Source organism: Macadamia integrifolia, chromosome 8 (genome assembly GCF_013358625.1).
Source record: "Macadamia integrifolia cultivar HAES 741 chromosome 8, SCU_Mint_v3, whole genome shotgun sequence".
In the NCBI taxonomy this organism is placed as follows: domain Eukaryota; kingdom Viridiplantae; phylum Streptophyta; class Magnoliopsida; order Proteales; family Proteaceae; genus Macadamia; species Macadamia integrifolia.
In genome coordinates, this window is record NC_056564.1 from 23,295,666 (window position 1) to 23,318,697 (window position 23,032).

Here is a 23,032-nt window from a genome sequence, read left to right on the forward strand (position 1 = left end):
CTGATCATTCCTTCTATCTCCCCCTTGAGATGCCAACAGTCCTCGGTATCATGGCCATGGTCTCTGTGGAAGTGGCAATATCTGTCCACATTGCGTCTCTCAGGGTGTCGCCCCATCTTTCCTGGCCACTTCATGGCTCTGGCATCTGGGAAATCTTTTATCTGCATTAATACTTCTGTTCGCCTTCGGTTCAGGGGTGCGTACTTCTCAAACCTCCTTGGTGGGCTGGGGGCCCCGACTGCGCTCAGACTTTCATCTTTTTCCTTCTTTGACGGATTTATCATCAACCCTTGAGGGCCTCTTCCTCGCCGCCTTCCTTTCGGCTTCTTCATCAGGCTGGAGGGTTTCTTCCATCTGGATGTACTTATCGCATCGTGCCCTCAGCTCGGTCAGGTTCCTAGGTGTATGCTTCGCCAAGGACCTCTTCAACTCCTTGTCCTTAACGCCTCCTAACAGGGCCGTGAACTCATCCTTCGGGTCTAGGCCATTGATTGTGATCTTTTCTTGTTGGAATCGCTTCATGTAGTTCCGCAGCGATTCCCCTTCTTGCTGTTTGACGTTGGTTAGGTTCAACGTAGTCTTCTGGATGGGCTGGCTACTAGAGAATCCCTTCACGAAGAAGTAACTCAGGTCGCTGAAGCTGTGGATCGACTTCGTCGGCAGTCGATTGTACCACAGCCTCGTCGCTCCTCTGAATGTCAATGGAAGGGCACGGCACATGATATTTTCTGAGACCTGATGGAATTGCATGGCGACCTTAAAGCCTTCCAGGTGATCGACAGGGTCCCCTGACCCGTCATAAGTGTCATACTTGGGCAGACGAAAGTCGACCGGGAGCGGGTCCCTCATGACCTCGTCAGCTAAGGCCGTGTCATTGGTGAGGTTGGGCTCGCGGTTTCCCGTCTGGTTTTCTGCCACCTTTCTAATCTCGTCCTTCAGGTCTAGGATCATCCTCTTTAATCCCGAGTCCTCGGACCTCTGTTTGTCTCCTTGGTGCGGATCCCCATGTGGGTCTCTGGCGGCGCATTGCATCCTACTTCGGGGTGCGGGACTCTCCCTCGCTCGGCTTTGAGGGTCACGATCGGCCCTTATCGATCCCGTACTGCTTCGGTCTTCATCTCGAGCTCTCTCAAACTGGACGTGGGGACCTGGGGGTGCTCCGCCGGTCCTATGGGAACAACTTTGGAGACCTCCCTCATAGTCTCGGCCATCCGGTTATATTTGTCCTGGAGGTCTTCGAACTGTTGCCTCGTCACGTATTCCTGGGCTGCAGGAGGCTGATGGTCACTGCCTTCACGTACTGAATATCCAGCCGAACGCTGGTATCTGACGGACAGTTCCCGGTCATCATGGCCCCTTTCTCGTCCTATCTCCGTCGAGGGAGGAAGCTCCCCTGAAGGTTCTTCCCCCATGTCTATGTTGGACGTCGCTCTTATCCTCTTTCGGTTGTAGGTTCTCCCCACCATTACCATCGTTCCCACAGACGGCGCCAATCTGTTGCTGCCAAAAAACCCCGCTAGTCAAACTTACACAAACACAGACGACGGAGGCCCGGAGCTTTGTCTAGGGTTAGTCCTCCGACACTCAAGTCAGGGTCGGCCGCACAGTTCAATAAGGGAGTAATGGTGAGGGTATCAGAGCTTACCCTCTTCCTTCTTCTCGGCCCCCCTTGTATAGCTCATAGGGTTTAGGGTTTTCCCTTTCCTTCCCAGCGTCCTTCTCGGGTCCACCTTCTTCCCTCTTAGAGTCCCACTCGAATACGTCCATCCTTCTGGGGGGGAATATTCCCTTCATGCAGACGACGTGATCCCGTGTGATTTTGTGAGTGTGCCTCAGTGATTGAACGTGCTTGAGCGTGAGTGATTTCTTGGAACCTTCGTCTGGCGGAGGACACGTGTCTCAGAGGCGACACGTGTCATTGCCCCCACCGAGAGGTCAATTTGGCTATATCAGGACCAAAGAAAGAGAAAAAAAAAATGAAACTGAGACATAATATTTCATAGTTAATAAATCCTAGAGTGTGAATAGAGGTGACATGGTAGTCGTGAATGTATGTGTAAAGGTGAAATTACCTCAAATTTGCAATGTAGTAGCTTGAAAATTGCGGTCTCTATGGAATCAATTCTAGAAAATTTTTGGTTAGCCTAATCTATTAGTTGGATTCTCTAGAATTAGTCTTAAAAAAATGTTTGCTTATCATAACTCTATCAATTGATAGTATTTAAAATAAGCAAAAAAAAAAAAAAACCCCAATAAGATTTTTTGACCGCTTTTTTGACCGAATCCTTAAATTAATCGTCCGAATAATTCTCCGTCCGAATAATTCCCGAATCCGAATTTGCTAACTATGGGCGACCAAAGCACCCAAGTATTATTTTTTATTTTCCCTATTTTCTAATATTATTTAGTATGCTACAATATATACCTTAGGTCATAAAAATCAACATTAAGCCACATCGAGTCATCAAATATCAACATAAACCACTTAAACTCATCAAAAATCAACATTAAGTCACATAAAGTCATCAAAAATCAATATTTAGAGAAATGTTCTTGTTATCTAATAAGTTTGATAGGTCGAATGATTTTATTTTTGCATGTGGCTTTTTGTATTAGGTAGAGCACAAAACCAGCTTTCCAATAAATCCAAAATGGCTTAAATTTGATTAATACTGAAGGAGTTATGTTCTGGTCAAACGTTGTTTGGTGTGCATGAATGCTGTTTAAAATTGCTCTAAATGGAAATTAAATTTTAGACATTAAAATTATATTATTTTGCCTCCCTTTTTGTTTTTAGTTATGTTCTATTACAATAAGATTTGTGAAATTTTTAGATTTGAGAAAAACCCTAGCATTTGTAAGTTGAAAATCACCTCTACAACTGAAATTCATTTTTCGTTTAAAAGTTGAAAAACACCCCTACAACCGAAAATTCAGTTTTGTCTTTGAATTGGGGGATTGACTTTTATCTTTTTGGAATCTGAAATGTTAACAATTTTTATTAGATTCAGTTGGGGTGTTTTGCTTCTTGATGAGTAATATCTTAAGTAAATGATACTTAAATGATATTTGGCATAAATCAGTGCCAAATCTGTTTCAATACCATTTTGAGCCCAAGATTAAACCAACGCTATGCACTAACGATAGTCACCTAGACACACAAAAAAAACCGCTTGGATGCCAATGCGGCACCTTGACAATGCTTCCTTGTAAATTGATGTGGCATCACATTGCTTTTACCATATTTTCACCAAAAGTTTGTGTCTCCAGTTCTTTTAACAGCTCTACTCATTATAATAGTGGGAGTTCGGTTACCACCTATCAGCATAAAATACTCAATTCATCTTAACGAAGCCTTGTCTGAACTAAATGTGACCTATTGAAACAAAAATTATCTCTATAAATGACATTTTCAGTTCAAACTTGGATGAAATTAAATGACATTTTGACATTTAAACTATCATTACCTGGTTTGTTACTTCACTTGGTATGTGTTCAGGTTTTAGTTTTAACATTCACATATGGCAGTTTCACTAAGTAAGCCATTCATTTGTGATAGGCCTCTTACATTTTTGAAGGTTGTGGTCAAATTAGAACTTTGATTGCTGAGCTCAAACTCAACCAACTCTTTCTTTAACTACTTGGAGTCAGCTTGCTAAATTAGACTTGGCCCTAGTTATTAATGGTGTTGCCGTATCGGTTGAATTCTATTCTAACTCCTAGTTATTAATAGTAATATGGTATCAGTTGAATTTTACTTTAAGAGTTCTGGCTGGATTACTCTATTTGAAGGCTATTGGTACAACCGTTAAAGTGACACCATTAAATTGTTTTATTTCCCATCTTTATTCTACTGTCTGGTTTGAAAATAACTAATTTGCAATTTTCTAGGTATGAGTCTGTTAAGTATTTTCTATAATCCTATTCTGTCACTGTGGCTTACATGATTTTGTTATTTGATGTTAGTGGCAAATTAGGCTCATATTTTCTTTTCTTTTTTGAGGTTTTCTCTTAGAAAAACTTTAATTTCTAGCTTCGAAGCGACTACTTTTCAACTGAAAGACACTTGTCAATAAAGATGTATTTTGCTTATTTAAAATCTTCAAATATTATCCAATATTGAACTACCTTCAAGTCTGATGATTGCTCTTTATTTAGACACAGTTTCCAACAGTAAATTGTGCTTTTCAGAATCAATTTTGTTTTGAGAATTATGATTCATAGAATATTTGTTTGCATTAATACGTATTAGGGCTGCAACAGGGTCAGGTTGTGCCAGGCTTCTGAAAACCCCAACCCAAGCTTGAGTCCCTTTATCTGGGCCTAGGCCCGGCCTGGCCCAGATGACCCTGACTCAGGGCCTGAAATATCCTTCCCTGACCCGCCTCGGCCGTGAAACATTGAATTTAGCTTCAGGAATCTGAAACTGAATGAGACCAGCACTGGACTTTCATCATGCCATGCCACTAAATCATCTTTTATTAATTCAATTTCAACCAAGAAATTAGTATAGTATATATAACACAAAGATAAAATTTACAACATAAAAGCTAAAGCAATCTGCTTTTCCCATGAAGGAGAAAACTGGGCACAATCAATTTTTTTTTTTATTTATCATTATTATTTTTTAATAGTAAGGAGAGTTGAATTAACCATGTTGAATACAGCTTGGTCATAGATTGTGGTTATTAGACCTTCCTAGGTGCTGAAACTACAAAAATAATTAAGCAGCCACTTTCTTGGATGTTACGGAATTGACAATAGTGGCGAACTCAGGACCCTGCAGCATAAGGATTTAAAGTAGTGGAAAACAATTACTGAACTGACAGACATGTTCATAGAGCTAGAAAAGAACCAATCTTCTGAAAGCAAAATAAAAGAAGAAAGGAGGAAGAAGATATAAGGTCAGGCTGGGGCGGGCCGGGCTCAGCCCAAGGCCTCAGCCCTGGCCCTGTTCGGGCTCAGGGCAGGTCTTGGCCGACAGGGCCAACTTACACCCCTAGTATGTATGTTTTTGTTGGGAAACAGCCTCTATGCCAAGCAAGGGTAAGCCTACGTACATCATGATCCTCCCCAAACCCTGTAGTGGCGGGAGCCTCGTGCACTGGGTAAGGTAAACCTTTTTTTTTTTCTCTTGATTTTTTTATTGGTATATATGTTTTTGAATTCTAGAAGACTATCCTACCCAGCTGTGAGAGCATGAGCAATTAATGATGAAGACATCATTTTGGTGGGAAAGAGAATCTACAGTGTGAATTATTTGGAAAGGGCACCATCACACATCATTGTTCTGTTACTTTCGGAAAGAATCTCAACATTTTAACTTTTACTTGATTTACTTGAATTCACCATTTTGTGGAAAATGTGAGGTTTTAGATTTCTAAACATGCCTATCTGCACTTATGTTTAAAATTTAAAGCACAAATAACTTAACTGGCATTTGTTTTCAGTTCTAATTAGATTTGAATCGTCAAACCATATTTTCTGGAAATATACTATCTTTCCAAATGATTTTAACTATTAGTTTCACTCTATTACATTATTCCTCCTCAGTCTGGTATAGGAATCCTGACTCTAATAAGTTATCATGAGTAGTATATGTAAATAGACATACAAGTACAAATGTAAGTATGTATTTATGTTATGTATGGATGTATGGAGATATTATTTGTGCCTTTGTATGTAGATCACATCTTGCACTGCATCCTTACAATATATCATTCTTGCAAGTTTTCTCTTTGAACTGTTAAAAATTTTCATATCATATAATATCTTTCATTGATTCATTCTGCTAAATGTGTTGCATTCAGTTGTCATTATCATTTGCTCACCGGAAATTTTGTGTGATTAAAATCCTGTAGTCTTTATCACCATGCAGTTTCTAATAGAAAATCACTTTTGTCTTTCAGGAATTATTGAGGTGAAATTGGATTGACCTGAAGCCAGAAATGCCATTGGCAAGGATATGCTAAGAGGCTTACAGCTCATTCTTGAAGCCATAAATAAAGACACTTCTGCTAATGTTGCAATGATCTGCAGCTTAGTTCCAAGAGTGTTTTGTACCGTTGCTGATTTGAAGGTAAAGTGCTATTGTCTATAATTCACTTTAAGCTAGCTATGCTCCCCTCCCCTTCCGGCATGGATACCCAGAGGATAGACCATAGTTGTCTCCTGGGGTCTTCCACGCCTAGACGACAGCCGCCTTGTTGCACTGCATGTTGCCTTCTGTTTCGGCACTTATTTATGCCAAATAACATTCAAGTAAATGAAATAATATTTGTTATTTCATTTACTTAAGATATTATTCATAAATAAGAAAATACCCCCTATTTGAATTCAATAAAAATAGTTTAAAAATCAAATTCCAAAAGGATAAAAAGTCAACCCCCCAGTCCAAGAACAAAAACTGGATTTTGGTTATATGGACGATTTTCAACTTTTAAATGCTAGGGTTTTTCTCAATTATGAAAATTTTATAAATTCTATCATGTTAAAATATTGCTAAAAACCAAAAGTTCGGTAAAAAAATATTTTGTTTTGATATTCATAAAATTATTTTCATTCAGGCGATTTTAACAGTATTCGCGCACTTAAAAATAAGTTTGACTAAAGCATTACTTTGTCATTGCAACTCAGATTTAAGTAATTTTAGACTTGTTAGAAAGCTGGTTTTATATTATAACTAATACAAAAAGTCTCGTGTAAAAATAAAATCATTTGACCAGTCAAACTTATTATAGAATTAGAGCATTTTTCTAAATGTTGATTTTTTATAACTTAATATGACTTAATGTTAATTTTTTATGATTTGATGTGGCTAAATGTTGATTTTTAATGACTTGATGTGGCTTAATCTTGATTTTTTATGATACAAGGTATATATAACTTACTAAATAATGTTAAAAAATTGAAAAAATAAAAAATAACACTTGTTCGCCTAGTTCGCCTAAAGGCGGGCGCCTTCTCGCCTAAGCGCTTAGACAACCCTCCACCGCCTTGGTTCGCCTTGGTTCGCCTTGGCGCCGTGACAACTATGGGATAGACTCATTGTTGTCTCCTGGGGTCTTCCACTCTTCCCCCCCTCCCTTTGCTGCCTCTAGATTGTTCGGGTGCCCCTGGGCTTGGTGTTCTGCGCCTCCTCTTCCTCCTCATTGTTTCTTTTCTTTTCCCTGTTTACGGCCTTGTATATTCTTTCCTCTCCTTTCGTAATATAATTTATTATTTTCCCGAAAAAAATATTTTCTTTGTCAAATCTAATGGATTTGGTTTTTAATTTGTTGTTTGTTTGAACTAATTTTTTTTTATTGAAATGTTCAGAAATAGATTCCAAAACTGAAATGAACCATTGTTATGGAGAAATTAGCAACTGTAAACAGAATTGAGCCATTAGGCCAGAAGGCCTCATGGTAGATATGATTCGATATTATACTTTAAACCTTGGCCAGATGGTCTCATGGTTGAGGAGATAATGTAGTTTGGTCTCCATTTCGAGCCTATTCAGCTCCAAAGTGGCTTGGGACTTCATTAGATCTTGTGGCCTCTCGTCCCCTTGGTGCAAGTTAGTCCAGCGCGAGAGCCACATCCCTCGTCACAACTTCACTATTCGGTGGGCCCTTTCCAATTGCCTTCCAACACAATATTTTTTGATTCAGTGTCAAATTCATGTCTCTCCTTCCTGCTGTCTCTGCAGGAACCCTATAGAAGATGTGGACCATCTCTTTTTGTGTGCCCCTTTTCCTCTTCTTTTTGCAAGGGGCTCTTGGAAAAATGTTGGCCAAGGAGACGAAGGATTCTTCCATTCACTTTGATTCACGTGGGAATGGTTCTGGGTGGATATGTCCTTTACCGGTAATTTGTTCGTGTGATGTGGTGGGAAAACTTTCCTTGGTGTCATTAGCAGACATATATGGATGGAGCGTAATCTCTAGAAATGGTCCTCAAGTTCCAGATCGTTCCAACAGATTTGGGACAACATCTCCTTTGATGTAAGGAGCAAGCTATCTAAGGTCTCCTCTTGTTGTGTTGATTCCCTAAGGAATATGCATATTGTTGTGTGTTGGGCTTTGTCTCTCTCCCTTCTGCAATTCTCTTCCTCTTAATGCAAGAGTAGATTACAAGTAACTAACTCTGCAGTTTATAACCCCAAACAATACAAATAGGAGTAAGAAACAAAGAAATAATACCATCAAATAAATCCCCAAGGATACAATACCCATATAGGAGCAAAACCAGCCCAAAACCTAACCCGATAGGAGAGAGAAAGACCTGTTATAGAGCTGGAGAGAGAGAGAGGTGCGACCAGAGCTGTAGGAGTCCGATTGAGTTGCACTCTTGGGCGTAGATAGTCCTAGGGAGGGTACAAAAACCCCCAAAGTTGAGAGGATTCTGACGGCTGGTTGTGAAGTTACAATCTTTCTTGATTTTCTGACCTAGGAGAGAAAACTAGGAAGAACCTTCAAGAACAGTAGTTGAATGCTTCCAACAGTGACTAGGTAAGGATTGTGGGACCATTATGAGGCCTGGAATACCCTGATTGAAGACCTGGCTGAACAGAGTATAGAAGAGAGAAAGAGAGGAGATCGATCTCTCTCCTATTCCCACTAGGATTGCTGATCGGTTCTATTTTTTGAGACTTTTATCAAAATCTGAACTATACCTCTTGAATGTTACAACAAATAAAATAAAAAAAGAAGAATAAAACAGATGAGGGTTGAGAAGGGTGAAAGAGAATAAAGGAAGTGGCTATCTCAGCCTGGGCTTCTCACCCACAGCTATCTCAGCTGCTCTAAGCATCTAGTTGCAAACTTTCTTTCATAAATGCAAACTTTCTTTCATTCAAATCTCCCCAATAATGGGACATATGCCTCTCTATTTATAGAGGGGAAGTTTACAATCATACTAATACTAGGAGCTAGTTTCTTAATAGGGCTAGACACTCCTACTACAACTAGGAGCTAGTTTTTAAATAGGATTAGACACTCCTACTACAACTAGGAATTCAAAATAGAACTAGGACTTGACTTTATGACTCCAACATGGAGTAGGACTAACTAACTAATAGTCCATATAGGACTTTACAATCAACTAATGGCCTAATGGGCCTTTATTGAATTAAATAGCAACTAATTAAACTAATGAATAAAATCCCGTTTTTTTTACCTTCTACCCATATTTTAGGCCTATTAAAGTGGCACATTTCAAAAAAAACCCATGGGATCAAAGGCCCAACACATACATAACACAACCCAAGGCTTATTTACAATAAAATAAGCCCAAGTGACTTATCTACATCAACTCGCCCTCTTAGAAAAAATTCGTCCTCGAATTTTGTAGAGTGTGAGGGTGATTATATCATGTTGCACGTCCCTCTTCAAGCCGTAGAAAAATTCAGGTAGCTCTTTGATTATAAAGATGTAGTCTAAAATGTGAGGAACTCGATCTTCAAGATACTTTAATAGGATGACAAACTCCACATGCTCAACTTCAACATCTTCGGATGTATCCATAGGGTCATCTACATATGCACCTTTGATCTCTTCTAACTTCAATGCAACATAAAGCTTCTTTTGATTCATCTACCTAGTGGTTCCTAATCGGTTCCATTGATGGTTCAAACATAACTTCATTCTTGAACTCCTTAGGATCTTCCTCTTGGCTATTCACAATCATCACAGTTGTTGTAGTGTCAAGTTCCCTAGTCTCAATCTCATTGTCCATTGTGGCAACCTTGTTGCTTTCTACTTCTCCCACATGAGTCTCGTTGATGGGAACATCAATGACTAGTTCTTCCTCAACAATAGGAATGGTTGGAAAAATTTTAACACTAACCTTAACTTTTGACTCTAGTTCACTGGTCAGAGGTGTCTTCTCTTGTTGCTCCTTTGCAATAGAGGCCGATGATTCCTTCGTGCTATTGTCAAGTGTGGGTGGCTTTTGGACATCTGGTGGAAGGAAGTATATGTTTCGTTCATGCTCAGATAGGTACATGCTTGCCAACTCATACTGCATCTCGTCCCACGTTTTAAGTTTATATTCTTGAGCTTGAAGTTGCCTTTCACAGACTTTCCATTGCATTCGAACATAATCACTCATCTGGGAACATGCATATTGGCGTTTTTGTGTCTCCGTTAAGTTATAGTTGTCAAAGTACATGTCTAATTCATACATCCATTCAAGGAATTCCCCATGAAAATAACGTGGCTGATCATTAGATTGGGCAGCAGTGGATGTATTCTGATGAGAATCTTGTGGAGGGAAGAGCCTTCTTTGGAAATATACAGGGAGGTATTGTGTCACTAACTCGTACTTCATCTCTTCCCAAGTCTTAGGCTCATGTCCTCAACTCGGAGTCGCTTTTCATGGACTCTCCCCCAATCTCTAGCATGACCAATCTACCGGAAACAAACAACTTGAAGCTTTTGTGTCTCTGTCAAGTAATAGTAGTCAAAATATTCCTCCAGAGAATCTAACCAATCAAGGATGTAGAATGTATCCCTTTGTCCAGCGAAGTAACGAACTGATGGAACCATCTTCGGTTAGGCCCTGATAGATTGTTGGAGCTTTCTTCAACCGTAGCTCTAATACCACTTAATGCAGGAGTAGATTACAAGTAACTAACTCCACAGTTTATAACCCTAAACAATACAAATAGGAGTAAGAAACAAAGAAATAATACCATCAAATAAATCCCCAAGAATACAATACCCATATAAGAGCAAAACCAGCCCAAAACCTAACCCGATAGGAAAGAGAAAGACCTGTTATAGAGCTGGAGAGAGAGAGAGGTGCGGCCAGGGCTGTAGGAGTCCGATTGAGTTGCACTCTTGGGTGTAGATAGTCCCTAGGGAGGGTACAAAAACCCCCAAAGTTGAAAGGATTCTGACGGCTGGTTGTGAAGTTACAAGCTTTCTTGATCTTCTGACCTAGGAGAGAAAATTGAGAAGAACCTTCAAGAACAGTAGCTGAATGCTTCCAACAGTGACTAGGTAAGGATTGTGGGACCCTTATGAGGCCTAGAATACCCTGATTGAAGACCTGGCTGAACAGAGTACAGAAGAGAGAAAGAGAGGAGATCGATCTCTCTCCTATTCCCACTAGGTTGCTGATCGGTTCTTATTTTTTGAGACTTTTATCAGAATCTGAACTGTTCCTCTTGAATGTTACAACAAATAAAATAAAAAAAGAAGAATAAAACAGATGAGGGTTGAGAAGGGTGAAAGAGAATAAAGGAAGTGGCTATCTTAGCCTGGGCTTCTCACCCACAGCTATCTCAGCTGCTCTAAGCATCTAGTTGAAAACTTTCTTTCATAAATGCAAACTTTCTTTCATTCAAATCTCCCCAATAATGGGACATATGCCTCTCTATTTATAGAGGGGAAGTTTACAATCATACTAATACTAGGAGCTAGTTTCCCAATAGGACTAGACATTCCTACTACAACTAGGAGCTAGTTTTCCAATAGGACTAGACACTCCTACTACAACTAGGAATTCAAAATAGGAGTAGGACTTAACTTTATGACTCCAACATGGAGTAGGACTAACTAACTAATAGTCCATATAGGACTTTACAACCAACTAATGGCCTAATGGGCCTTTATTGAATTACATAGCAACTAATTAAACTAATGAATAAAATCCCGTTTTCCTACCTTCTACCCATATTTTAGGCCTATTAAAGTGGCACATTTTAAAGAAAACCCATCGGATCAAAGGCCCAACACATACATAACACAACCCGAGGCTTATTTGCAATAAAATAAGCCCAAGTGACTTATCTACATCACCTCTCTTTGAGGATTAGGTTTTGCTTTGTATGTATTGTTATTCTGTATCGTTTGTTTCCTTCTCTTTTATTTAGGGGCTCTTTGTTCCTCTTTTTTTTTTTTGTAATAATGATTATTAAAACAATTTAGGGGAAATGAATGCTCCCTAGTCATGTGGCCACTGCGCCCAAACATAGAGGGCAGAGAAATGATGCCCCCACCCAAAGATTAAAGTATTGGGTATTGGTCGCCTTATCAGTCGGCCAAAATTAAGGTACGTATCAGAGGGTATCGTATCATATCAGAAATACGCTATGATACGCTAAAGATACGCACATAAATGGATAGGAAACACTTTTTTATATACTTTTGTATTAAAAAAAAATTGTTAAAAAAAGCTATAGACAGCATGTATTATGGATAAACACTAAATTAAGAGTATTGCACTAAGAATCCAAGGTTTGTAGTTGTCCCATAAATGTAAAATCCTTGTTTCCAACCTTGATTTCCACTTTAGTTAGAGAGAAAAATGGCTGGCAGCAACTTTAGAACAAAAACCCCTTAAAAAATCGTGTTTTTTTTTTTAAATGACCCATCTTGGCCATTATATGACCATAATGCACCACACCGTACCGGTACGTATCATACGGTATCGGTATATATATACGCACTGAAACGTATATTTCACCTTGATTTTTTATTTTCCATAGTATCAGTGCATATCGTATCGTATCGTATTGGTGTGTATCGGTATGTATTGTAGGATACATACAGATGTAAAAGGATTTGAAATTTTTCATGTATTGTATCGGTAGTATCGTAGCCGTAAGGGCCGATACAGTGCAATACAATACGTACCGATACTCAAAACCATGCCCCCACCCCTATGAAACCCCCAAGAAAACTACCCTTTGTTGATGCCTTGTGCGCCCTCTCATTGGCCCCCACCCTGGCGCTAGAGCTGTGAGAGACCAGGGAGCGTTCTAGCACCCTGTCTAGGAAGTGTACTCTTGTGATAGATCTCCTGATGTAGATAAGTCACTTAATGGGCTTATTTTATTGCAAATAAGCCTCGGGTTGGGTTATGTATGTGTTGGGCCTTTGATCCTATGGGTTTTCTTTGTAATGGGCCTAAAATATGGGTAGAAAGTAGGAAAACGGGATTTAAGTCATTAGCTTAGTTAGAGTCCTGTTTTGAATCTATTTCCTTTGTTATTTCAGTTTGAGTCAGTTTAGGTTTCCCTATTAGTGAATGACTAGTTAATTAGTCCTACTCCATGTTGGAGTTCTAGTCTTAGTCCTAGTCCTATTTGGAGTCCAACTCCTATTAGGTATTGTCTAGTCCTACTTGAAGGCTAGCTCCTAGTTATGTTATGATTCCTGTTCAGCCCTCTACATATAGAGAAGCATATGTACTTTCAATAGACAGATTTGAAAAAAGATGAATTCAATTTGAATGTTTGAGAGCCTGAGGGTTGTGTGATTCTTCTCCCCCCCCCCCTCTTTTTTTATGTGATCTCTCTCTTCTCCTCTATTGTGAATCTAATCAAAGAGCTACTGTTAAGGTTGTTCAGAAGGCACGATAGGATTACCCAATCCTCTTCTTGAAGCTGTTCAGATCACCCAGTTGCTGTTCTTGCAAAAATCTTCAGATTCTCTCTCCTAGGTCTGAAAATCAAGAAGGTAAATATCTCATCAACCGTCCGTCAAAAGTCTCAATTTTGTAGGTTTTTGTATACTCCCTAAGGGCTACTTACGCCCAAGAGTGCAGCTTAATTGGAGTCTAATAGATCTGGCCGCACCTCTCTCTCTCTCTAACCATATTACAGGCCTTTCTCTCTTCTATCGGGTTGGGTTTTGGGCTGGTTTTGCTCCTGCATTGCTATTGTATCCTTGGGGGCTTATTTGATGGCCTCATTCTTTTGTTTCCTGACCCTATTTGTCATGTTTGGAGTATATAAATTGTGGGAGTTAGTTTCTTGTAATCTACTCCTACATTCTCCTTTGGAGGGACTAATACAAAAGTGACAATAAAAAAATCTCAGTACTGGAAAACTAACTAAACTATTGATATAGCACATTGGACATGAGGTCAGTGTGGAATTTGAACCATATTTGCATTGTAATTATGGACTTGTTTATTTATTTCTTGTCTTTTTCTCAACCTGTTTTCGAGTGTCTTGTACAATACCAGTTACATTTTCTTAAAACTATTTTTATATGAAATTGGCAGGAATGCAAGACGATGAATGCATCTGAGGTCCAGTTCTTTGTGAACTCTTTGCGATCAACATTTTCATCTCTAGAGGTTAGCTCTACATGGAATTTTATTTCTATGTGCTTCTCTCTCTTTCTCTCTCTCAATCTCTTTTGCAAATATTTTCTGGGGTGGGAGTGGGGGAAGTTGCAAATATAGGTAAGCATGAACCAATTATTGGAAATTTCTTAGGTTTTGTCTTCCTAGTTGGAAAACCTGGACTCGGTATTACTTGTCTGACTTCAGTACGGGTGACTTGGTGAGTCACCTTGCAAGCCAGGACATGTCAAGTCAAACTTTCGCTCTGGGAAGTGCCAGCACTGCACAATCATTCACAACATACTGATCATATCTTCCTGTGCAGTGGGACCCACACAGTTATAAAAATATGTATCCTTAACAAGAATGGAATAACTTTTTCCGGTGGTAGGGCGAAGGGGAAGGATTGGAAAAAATAAAAGTAATCATTTTATCTGCTTGGACATCACCAAGCTATATTCACGGCAAAAAAGTCACAAAAAGTTCCAAGGCTAGTAGCCACCAAAAAGTGTTAATGATTGTAGTTTTTAGGGAAGTATCAATGGCACGACAATGTGGGAGAGGTTTGACAATAATCCAAGTGAGAGAGCTTATGAGAGGAGGCATGGAAAATGATGATCGTAGGCCTTAAATTTGGGGTTTTGATTCAAAAATCACTGTTGAGTTACTGAAATGCCTTTTTCCCCTGAGACTAGGCTGACTAGAGAAAGTTTGGCAGCCTCTGATTTAATTTCTTAAGTTTAGTTGGCTGAATTGAGGAAATTTTTATAACACTTCAATCATCCAGCTTCCTTCCTTACAAGAAATGCTTTAAAGTATCAATTTTATACTGAGTCGAGCCAAGTTTTCCAATTATGCAGCTCCATTCTGATGCCATACATCATCTGCCAATGCCATTTTTTTAATAAAATTCAAGAGATTTTGGTATTAAAAGAAGGTTGACCATACTTTGTGAGGCCTTTAAAGAGGCTACAAAGTAACTGTCTGGATACTGCCAAAGGAAAAGCCTCCAGTCTCGCTTAAAGGATTTAAAGATTGGTACGGATTGATCATTTTGGATGGATACTGTCTATGATTCAAGATTGATATTGGTAAGGATTTGACAATCCAATACCAATTGTTGAAACCATGGTCTCCTTTGATGCTAGTGTCATTTTTTATTCCCTCAAGTATGATCTCTCTCTCTCTCTCTCTCTCTCACACACACACACACACACACACACACACACATAGAAGCAACACACATTCTCACACAGATATATACAACAAGGCCAACAACAACAACTTAGCCTTATCCCAATTCCCAACTAAATGGAGTTCACTACAAAGATCCTTGCCCTCCATTCAGCTTTAGTCTCACACAGATATATGCAAATGCATATTTCTAGGACTTCCAGTATATCTCAATATTAGTGGCTTCAACTCGTTGTTTCTTTCACATTTTTTTTTTCTTCCTCATACTTGATCGCTTTTGGCCATTCCATTGTGTTCAGGCACTTCATGTTCCTACAATTGCCATAATTGAAGGAGCAGCACCAGGCGGAGGACTGGAAATGGCACTCTCATGTGATCTACGAATATGTGGTATCCCTTGATTGAACAGTATTTCCTGTCAACTATGTTGGATTTATTAAATTTGTACTTATTAAGAAAAAGAAATCTGTTGGATTTGTATCTGTTAGTATGGGCTGATAGATAATTTTTGAGGTTGATAGGAGAAGAGGCAGTATTTTCCATGCCAGAGACTGGGCTTGCTATAATACCTGGGTATGTACTCAATTTTTCACCAAAGTTTGGAAAAGTATGTTGGTTTTCCTAGGAACTGTTTGAAAATTAACTAGTAATATACCAGTTGAGTCTTCTCATCATATTGGGAGATGCCTCAGTACAGTGGAATGTAATATTTGGTCATGATCTAATGCCCTGTCCATTGATTGTGATTCATAGGTAATGTAAAAGTAGGTTTACACTAGGTAAACAAACTCCCAATATGTTAAAGCGCAGACCAATTCAAATCTGATCCCTCAAGTTAGCCTTAACAGAAACCAGAAATTAGGATCAGAAAAAAAAAGAGAAACAAAAACCTGAAATTTAGATGACCAAACCTGTCCCAAGAGAACCAGGACTTACGCAGAAAATTACTTGCAGCAGCACGTAATAACCCAGAAACCAAATCCGACAGCAGAAGACAATTCCCAGACAGAACTGGGTTTCGGCCAGAACAGGGAGAACCCTGCGGTGGGAGTTGACCGCTTCTGCAGTGGCTAAAGCACTGGTTGATTGTCCTCCTTAGGATGGTCCTTAAATCCTTCAAATATTCTCCAAAATACTGGACAGAAATTGATTCTGCCCAACACCTTAACTTCTGAGAATCGATGGCTGATTCTGTAGCAGATCCTTGTTCTGCAACTTGGCTCTGTTGGACCTTCAATCTATGCTTCAAAATGCTCACAAGTCAATGTTGTAGGTAAGTCACTTAATGGGCTTATTTTATTGCAAATAAGCCTTAAGTAGGGTTATGTATGTGTTTTGCCTTTGATCACAGAGGTTTCCTTGTAATGGTCCACTTTAATGGGGCCTAAAATATGGGTAGAAAGTAGAAAAACGGGATTTAATTCATTAGTTTAGTTATAGTCCTGTTTTGAGTATATTTCTTTTGTTATTTCAATTTCCTAATCAGATTAGGTTTCCCAATTAGTTAAGGATTGGGTTAGGCATTTCCTTTTTAATGTTTGAGTCAGTTTTGAGTCTTCTATATAAGCTTTTAAGGGACTACAATATTGAACACGAATTTATTAATGAAAAAGAATAGATGGCTTATGTTGTGCTGTGGGATGCAGTTGGGTGAGATGCACATTCACTAGTTCTTCTTTCCCCTTCTCAATCCTCCACCAAATTCTCTTTCTTCTCTTATTTTCCTTTTAATTGATTGTTGTGAGAGTGTTTGAGAGCTAGAACCGAACCTATAGGAGGGCATCTTCTCTATTCAGCCATAATTTCAGATCCTGTCTGGGATTAGGATTACTTGTGATTTGAGTTCTACATTAGTCTCTCTCTCACAAGCAAAAATAAGAGAAACTAAATAATAGAGAAAAAGAGAAGAAGAAGATGGGTTGTTGTGGATGGGATAATGGCTATCTCAGCCTAGGTATCTCACCCACAGCTATCCTAGTTGTTTGTCTTCCCCTTTCTCAGGAGAGGGACCAAGCAATAGCTGCAGCAATTTCATTCATTCCAAAATAGAAACTACATCCATCTTCTAATTTAAGAAACAAAATAGCAACTACTAAGGACTTCCTAAAAACCAACTACTAAAATAGGAAATTAAGGGCTTCCTATGCTGGACCGAACTCAGCATAGGGATGGGTCAAACTCAGCCCAAAGGCTGGTTTGCTGGCTTCTTCTTCCTCCTGTGGTATTGAAGCCCATGATGGGGATATACATCAATGGGCTATATGCTTTTAGCTTTTCTCTTGGTCAATTTATTTGTCAATTATGCATTTAGTTATGCATTGATTCTCAATTCTTAGGTTCGTTGGCTTTTCAAAAACTGGTGCTCTATGAGCTCTTGTAACTTACAAGGGCAGTTTTGATTTTCTTGAAGATGAGAATGGTATTATTGGATTCCCGTATGGTTTCTTCAATTTCTTAGAGTTATGATTATATTCTGTTGGAAGCATTCATGCTGAAGCCATCATCCTATCACACATATCTGGTTATCTGGAGTGCTGGTGGGACTCAACGCCTTCCTAGGCTAGTTGGAAGATCACATTTGCAAAGAACTCATATTCACTGGTCGGAAGATTAATGGCACAGATGCGATTTCAATGGGTATGATTTGTTCCATGAGTCCAAAACTGTGCTATTTAATCATTGGCTATATCATGAACGATGAAGGTGCAATCTGAGACAGGTCTTGTCAGTTGTTGTGTTCCTGCTGGTTGGGCTTATCAGAGGGCTCTTGAAATTGCTCGAGATATAAATCAGAAGGTAATCTTTAGGGGTCAATCTGGGTCGGGGCCTGAGCTGAGGTCATGGATTAAGTATCGTAATTTAAATTTAATATGCATGTTTGTGTTGATATATTAGACATAAATATCTAGGGTAAAAATGTTACCAATATATATAGGGTAAAAAAAAATTTTTCCCATTTTTTGTTAAAAAAACAACATAAAAATGACGAAAGTTGGGTCAAGCCCGACCTGTCCCAAACCCTGCAGGGCCGTGCCTGGGCTGAGCCCTGGGGACCATGGGCTGGATCTGGCTTTTCAAAAACTCAGCCCAGCCCGGGCCAGTTTGATTTGATTTCTCTTCCCTTCCCTCTAAAAGATGCTGACCTGGGGAAGATATGTCATGAAATGCCCTCTGAGAATTGTCTGCTATAAGATCAATAGGGAACTTGTGTTGGTCCGCATGTTCCATGAGAAATGCTCTCTATCTTTGACTATCAATGTGCGCTTTGATGTCCATACAAATTTCTGAGTATTAGTTATACTCTTAACACTATCATGTGATGTGAAATACTTGGCTTGAGACCTATCTTAGGTTTGGCCTAACAAACGGATGGTCTGGACAGTGTGGTCTCAGGACCTTCAATGCTTTTCATTTTTCTCCCTGAAGTATCACTTGATTTTGAACATTGTCAGTCTGTTCATCTCTGGACATGATGTCTCTCAATTAGGTAGGAGAATTCACCCAAAATCCCTAACACTAAGTTCAATGAGTCGGTGGTCAATTTCAAGGCCTGACAGTTGTTTAAGCCGTGCATTGCTACCTAAATACATAAATGCATATATTTAAATCTTGTAAGAGCGGATTCAGTGTACATTGATCGTATGAGATGAGTTCCCAATGATTAAAGAACCTTCCATTCTTCACTTTACATGGAGCTACCAACATTCAGGATAGAGGACAATTTTGCACTCAAAGTTGTGTATGACATGTTTGCTGCATATGAGCCTTCAGTTGTATTTTCATGTGAACACTAACAATTGGTCTTTCTCATTCGGAAGGCTCAGTCCCACACTCTCAATGGTGGGAACAACCTCCACACTCTGGTGCTTCAATGAACAACAGTTCTCCGCCCTAGCCCATCCTCCCGTGCTTGTATTTCGGATGCTCATTCTCGGTCCAGCGAAGTCTCCTCTCCAGTAGCCACACCCTAGCCTTCTGACTATTCCTTTGTTGTGGTTTTTTTTAACTCTTCAATCATCTGATTAGATTATCATTGTGTGGGAAGCGTACTCATCCCTCTGTTCTATGTCGGAGCCATTCTTGGGCTGCTCATCCTACCTGATCGCTTCGGCTTACCGGGATCGGGAGAACAAGTAAGAGGCAATACAAATTTCCTTGGTCAAGCGGCTGAAGGGGCATAGTTGAACTTTTATGACATATCATCTTTTGCAGGGTCTGTTGGCGATTAGGATGCCAAAACATGCTATTGATGGGAGAATTGACATAGAGTTGCCTTCACCTTTGGAATTGGAAGAGGAATGTTATGAGAAGCTTTTGAACACACAATATCGCTTGGAAGGCATGGCAGCATTTGCCGAGAAGCGGAAGCCAATATACAAAGGTGAATAGAATAGGGTTTATGCATCCAGCCTTGTATCAATTATGCAAATGAAGCCTGTCAGAATCGGTCTACCTGCTCACTTAGGGAGGGCATTGATATGTTAAACTATTTTATGGAAAATAAATGAAGGAGATGCTGTGAAACCCTTTTTTTTCACTTGAGCAAATGTATGATTTCTAATGCTGGGTGGTGTTATCTTGGCTGGCAGCAGTATCATGCTGCATTTGGTTGTATTTCATAATGGGGAGTGTGGGTAGCATTTTTGTCCATGGATGAATGTAATCCATAACTGGGTTCAATTTTCCCCCTCTATCTGCTTTATTGTTCATAATGGCTCTCTTTTCATAAAATTAGTGTTGAGGTTCTTATCTCTTGGCTGAAGACAACATTTTAAAACTTGTGAATCGTTTTATACTTCATGAAGAAATAAGAGGCTGTTGGGGAAGGGAAACGAGGGAAGTATCTCTGGGTACTATAGCTACAAACAAATTCCCTAAAATAATAGAGTGAATTCTAAAGAATGAGAGAGTTGGGGATCTGATCCTCTTATGAGAGATGTAGGTTATAATTTTGTTGAATCAAAAAAAGGGGGTTTTATATTTAGGCTGTGTTTGGTATGCATTACAGCTGGTTTCGTTGTGCCCTCCATATATAATAATTTCCCAAAGAATCCCAACGTACCATTTCGTGTATATTTTTTTGCGGGGTAGGGTGTGTGTGTGTGATGTATCAAGCCTACCTCACTTGGGACTCCGTTATGGACTAACAAGGAATATAGATACGGATGTGGATTGAATTCGAATTTTTGACAATCTTTTTAATCTCTGACTTGTGTGACTTGTGTAATCCGAACCTTCTTGTCCCAATGAATATAATTTATTCTTAATCCATCTTTTTAATCTGTAAATGGATTGTATGTGGATTCAAATTTGGATTTCGGCGTATTATAACGATTTACCCCTATTTGGACATCTTTAGATCGTACTATTTGATCGATCCAATGTTTAAAACTATACCTGAGAAGGATTGCTATTGGTTGCGTGGCTACTATGCTAGCATGTGAATCAATGAAAGAGTGTGTGAAGGCAATAGACCACATAGGGTGTGGCTGTCTTTTCACATGACTCTATGTTTAGGTTTAGGAGCATGTGACCTCGTAGTGTTCTTTTTCCTTAATTCCCAATCAACAATGCTAACTCCTCGAGGTTCTATATTCATTTGGAAACTCCAGGGCTTGGGGTAGAGCCAAACTATAGGATCTAGTGATAGTTTTGTGTGTGTGTCTCTCTCTCTCCCCTTATTCTTCCTTTTCCAGTTTCTAGTTTCCCTGGGTTGGGGAGGATCCAAATACTCATTGTGTTCCATGAGTTGATCGGGGATTCAGATGCTCTCTAGCCGGGGGTTTTCTCTCTCCTATTATGATACAATACATATATAATATGACAACTCTATAAATAAAAATACGGATATATATTTACCATGAAATGCACATTTACTTAGGATTTTAAGTCAAAAAGAACTTAGAATACCCTCTTTATGATTGGTTGAAATAAATATTAGGGCAAAAATGCATATAAGGAATTCTTCCTAAACCCCTTTTTAGGTTTGGATTTTCAATTGGAAAGAAATTTTGATTTTCAATTGGAAAGAAATTTTGGATTTTGATTATTTTTTATTTTTTTAATTTAAAAATGTTATTTTTTTTAATTTAAAAATGTTATTAAATGAATAATACGAAACAATCTAGAAAAATATGTATTAAATTTGGCATCCCTAATAAACACATTTTTTTTCTATGTCTAACTAACTATGGTCTGAAAGCATACATTATAATTAAACAGGAGGGCAAAGAGGTCATTACACGGGGCAGAGAAGAGAGATAAAGACAACTGTGTGAGGGTGTGAGGTACATTTCCCGACAAAATACATTGTCTCTTTTTTTTTTCCCTGGTGAAATTCTTTGGTAAAATTACAAAATTACACATTTTTAGTTTCCTTTTATCAAATTACCCATTTATTGTTTGGTTTAACAAAATTTCCCAAAGTTAAGTTTGGCTTTACAAAAGTAGTCAATGCAGTGTTCAGCCCTTTTAGGAGATGGTTTTACCCTTGAGAGGCTGGTAAAGGGAATCCGTGTCGTTTCTTCCTCTCGATCAACTGTCGTCTTTCGTCCTCCCGCCCCAGGGACCCTCTACTCGTCCCATCTTCTTCTTCTGGAAACCCTGCCCCTACTTCTGATTCAACTGTCCTCAATGACAGAAACAAGATCTGGACGCAAACCCAAAGAAATCCAAACCGGTGTGTCAGGCATTCAGCCCCGGCAAAGATCTAAGGGAGGCGGGAGGGGGCCGACATCATGGCAGGGAGACAGCTATGAAGGGACCCAGAGGAGTTGGTGGAGACACAGTTCGTGAGGCAGGCAGGGAGAGATCTAAGGGAGCTAGAGGAGACAAGGAGTTACACGCTCGCAGTAGCAGGGGGAGGGGACTGACGATCAGAGGGGAGGACAGTGGGGGGGGAGGAGGAGCACGTCAAGTTAGGCGCAAAGTGGGGAGGATGGAGGAGCGGCGCACAGGTGGAGGTGGTGATGGGCGATGAACAAGAGTCCGTGGGTCGGGTTGGAGGCACGGATCGGTGGGCTAGCTTGGACACTTGGTGGATCAAGTTTGCTAACTATGGGTGTGATTGAGAGAGAGAGAGAGAGAGAGAGAGAGAGGCTTCAGTGGCATGGGCTAAGGAGCGAGCAAGCCCATTCTGATGGGATGGGTGAGATGAAGAGGGGGGTTATGCCAGAAAATGGCTCGGTTGTCTAGAAGAGCTAGTAATGTAGACTATGATGGAACTCTATCCCAGCCTCAAACTACAGGAACTTTTAGTTAGAGAACAACCTTAAATTATAACCATCTACACTCTAAGGTAACGAATCAGATTATAGTCAACAGTAGGACAACCAGAACAGGAATCGATCCCAAATCAGTAGAACAATAGGACAAATGGGTAGAAATAATTTCAGGCCTCTACAGCACTTTAAATAGGCCCAAATCAATCTAGTAATATGCACCACAGACAAAGGAGAACAGTAAAAAATTGTTCAGACCCATCGATCTCAGTTCTGGATAGGCACAGTCACTAAAAGACAAAAACTGAGAGATTTTTAATATCTTCAGAGTGACTGGTCAAAAGCAACCCTAATTAAGGTCAATCCTTAATGGGGTAGGGAGGGTCTATCGACTAGAATTTGGGACTCAGCTGATGGATGGAATTGATCCCAACAGAGAAGGTCGATGGCTCTATTTTTAGGAATTCTGGACAGAAATTAAAAGTATAAATACATGATTTATAACAGCAGTAATAACTTGAAAAAAATAGGCTTGAAAGAGGAAAACACTTGTAGAA

General features: G+C 39.5%; 1 protein-coding gene across 6 annotated transcripts; it reads left to right on the top strand.

Moving 5' to 3' along the window:
* Nucleotides 1–5,194: 5,194 nt before the first annotated feature.
* Nucleotides 5,195–19,986, top strand: LOC122086970 (probable enoyl-CoA hydratase 2, mitochondrial). Of its 6 annotated transcripts, none has more exons than XM_042655902.1 (8): nucleotides 5,951–6,079; nucleotides 13,340–13,448; nucleotides 13,999–14,073; nucleotides 15,555–15,645; nucleotides 15,777–15,828; nucleotides 19,074–19,211; nucleotides 19,301–19,388; nucleotides 19,468–19,986. In XM_042655902.1, exons 3-8 carry the CDS (start codon nucleotides 14,011–14,013, stop codon nucleotides 19,642–19,644), a joined length of 609 nt encoding a protein of 202 aa, XP_042511836.1. In that variant the 5' UTR covers nucleotides 5,951–6,079; nucleotides 13,340–13,448; nucleotides 13,999–14,010; the 3' UTR covers nucleotides 19,645–19,986. The 6 variants fall into 6 exon arrangements, 5 of the variants coding, with proteins under 5 accessions (XP_042511832.1, XP_042511833.1, XP_042511834.1 ...); XM_042655901.1 differs by having other exon boundaries at nucleotides 5,956–6,079; nucleotides 13,331–13,448; XM_042655898.1 differs by lacking the exon at nucleotides 13,340–13,448 and having other exon boundaries at nucleotides 5,195–6,079.
* Nucleotides 19,987–23,032: the final 3,046 nt, after the last annotated feature.